Raw genomic sequence first — 2,338 nt, 5'->3', positions numbered from 1 at the left:
AACTGAAAATAAAATTTTAAATCAGCAATCGCATTCCTTTTATTTTCTTATATATTTATACTTCCATTATTCTCAATAATAATTTTCAAATATATGCGATGCTCCGAAACAAAATAAATATTGTAATCCATTTAACAAAATTATAAAACCAAAATATATATTTATTTTTTAAATAAATGTATTTAAAAAACATTTTTAGATGCATAAATATTTTATTTAACTTTTGGCTTGTTTTAAAAAATAAATTTAAATCATAGAAACTCTCTGTCAACTGATTAAAAATTAATTTGAATTTCAAATATAAATACCTTAAGTGGCCTCACCGCCTTCCCCGTCGACGGCCAAAAAAGAAACTGCTCTGTCTGTCTCTCTGTTGTCTCTCCTTTTCTCTCCCGTTCGTGCGAAAAGATGGAGGTGAAAAAAATTGTATGCGAGGGAATGGAGGAGGAGGAGGAGGTGACATGGGTGAAGCATTACTCTTCGTTGCACCAGATTTTACTCGTCGGCGAAGGAGACTTCTCCTTCTCTCTCTCCCTTGCCAAAGCTTTTGGCTCTGCTATCAACATCGTCGCCACTTCGCACGACACCTATGGTTTCTACTGTTTTTACCATCTCTTCTTACTAGAGCTAGATTGAACTATCGGGGTTCTGTTCATCTGTCTTCAATGAGCATTTCTTGTTTATCCGCTCCTTGTTTTGGTCGGTTTAGTGTTCTTGCCGGCTTTCCTGTTTCGTTACGCGTTTGTTGAAAGGGGTTTCACGATTGTTTTCCAGGTTTCCTTTTTTCTAAACTAAGTCACTGGTTGCGTAAAACTTGATGGATTTCGACTTTTTGTTGAAGAGCGTTTACGGGATGGTTCTTTCCTTTTGCTGTATTTATTTTCCATCTGATCATATGTGCTTTGAGCGTTTCGTAGTTTCAGACCTTCTGGATTCATTATTTCACATGCATTGACACCGATCATAAAATTTATGGTGTTTCTTCCGTGCAAAAATTGAAATTTAAACAGCCTATTACCGTGATTAATCATTTACCAGTCATTCATATTTATAAATTTTAAATGGTTTTTCTTTACCCTGCGATGCTTGCGACCCGTCGCGTGTCTCAATACTTTGTATTTCGTAGTTTCTCACTCCATGGATTTTGGTTATTTATTCTGGAAAATACTAATACAAACACAGTTTCCAAGTTCGTTTCCGTTGGTGTAGGCCTTTTTTTTGTTTATTGATGAAATCCCACTTTGCTCAGATAATCTGTTGAAAAAGTATGGTAAGGCTAAATCCAATGTGGAGGAACTTAAGAAGATGGGTGCAGCAATTATACATGAGGTTGATGCAACAAAAATGAAACTCCATGTTGGTTTAAGGACTAGGAAGTTTGATAGGATTGTCTTTAACTTTCCTCACGCTGGCTTCAAGGGTAAAGAAGATCATCCACAGCTCATCAAGTATGTAGTACTTCATTTCTGTCTTTATGGAAGCATAAGTTTATGAGCACAGCACGACAAAAATTTTAGTAAATTCAATCTTTTTTTAATTTTTATGTTTAACTTTGATGGAAGGCTGTTGATACTTGAATATTAATGCACCACATTTTTATACTTTACAGTTATTGTGTTTGTGCAGATGATCACAATTTGTTGTCTAGGGAGATAAAAATAATCTTTTTTTGCTATTTTTATACTATTTCATACATGTTTCTAGATGCCCCAAGCAGATTTTAGCCTTAATTATTTTACCATATATACTTTTTTTATGTGATCCTCTGTTGAGAGTTTAAGATGACCCATTTTCAATGATTAGTAACCTACGTCCGGCTGATATTTCCTTTGAGTGCTTTTGTTTTCATTTTGATGTTCAGAACAGTTTGGTTTGGACCAAAAAAATCGAGTGAGTCTATGATGCGTTAAGGTATAACGAATTGAAAGTTAAGGGAAAGGTATTAAACCTAAGCTAATACAAGTGTAAGTTGTTTAAAAGATTTGACGAAATTCAAGGGAACACTAATAATGTTCTAACTTGATTGGATTTATAAGTTGGATTAAGAAGTTGACCAATTTGCCAAGTAGTTGGACTGATAGTGAAGGTGTGGATGATAACGTGCAAGTGCATGTAGTTATAAATGTTTGAGCTTTGCGTTGGTTTACATTATGTGCTTCTATAGAAGTACTTGCTCAAAATTTTCTTCTCTAATGCAAAATCTCTGTTCCTGATTGCATAACGATGGGCACCAGTTCGATTAGGACATTTTGAACTACCAAAATCCTAGGTGAAAAGAAAGAAAAAAGGAAGGCGAACAGAAAGTTTTAGAGTTGCCCGACCAACTCTAATCTTTTTT

General features: G+C 34.6%; 1 protein-coding gene across 1 annotated transcript; it reads left to right on the top strand.

Annotated features, from left to right (window-relative positions):
* The first annotated feature begins 347 nt into the window (after positions 1–347).
* On the top strand, positions 348–1,561 carry LOC110037795 (heavy metal-associated isoprenylated plant protein 41). The gene is made up of 2 exons (XM_020742507.1): positions 348–592; positions 1,250–1,561. Exons 1-2 carry the CDS (start codon positions 409–411, stop codon positions 1,492–1,494), a joined length of 429 nt encoding a protein of 142 aa, XP_020598166.1. The 5' UTR covers positions 348–408; the 3' UTR covers positions 1,495–1,561.
* The last annotated feature ends 777 nt before the right edge of the window (positions 1,562–2,338 follow it).

This window comes from Phalaenopsis equestris, unplaced genomic scaffold (assembly GCF_001263595.1).
Source record: "Phalaenopsis equestris unplaced genomic scaffold, ASM126359v1 Scaffold225189, whole genome shotgun sequence".
NCBI lineage: Eukaryota > Viridiplantae > Streptophyta > Magnoliopsida > Asparagales > Orchidaceae > Phalaenopsis > Phalaenopsis equestris.
This window is presented reverse-complemented; position numbering and strand designations above follow the sequence as displayed.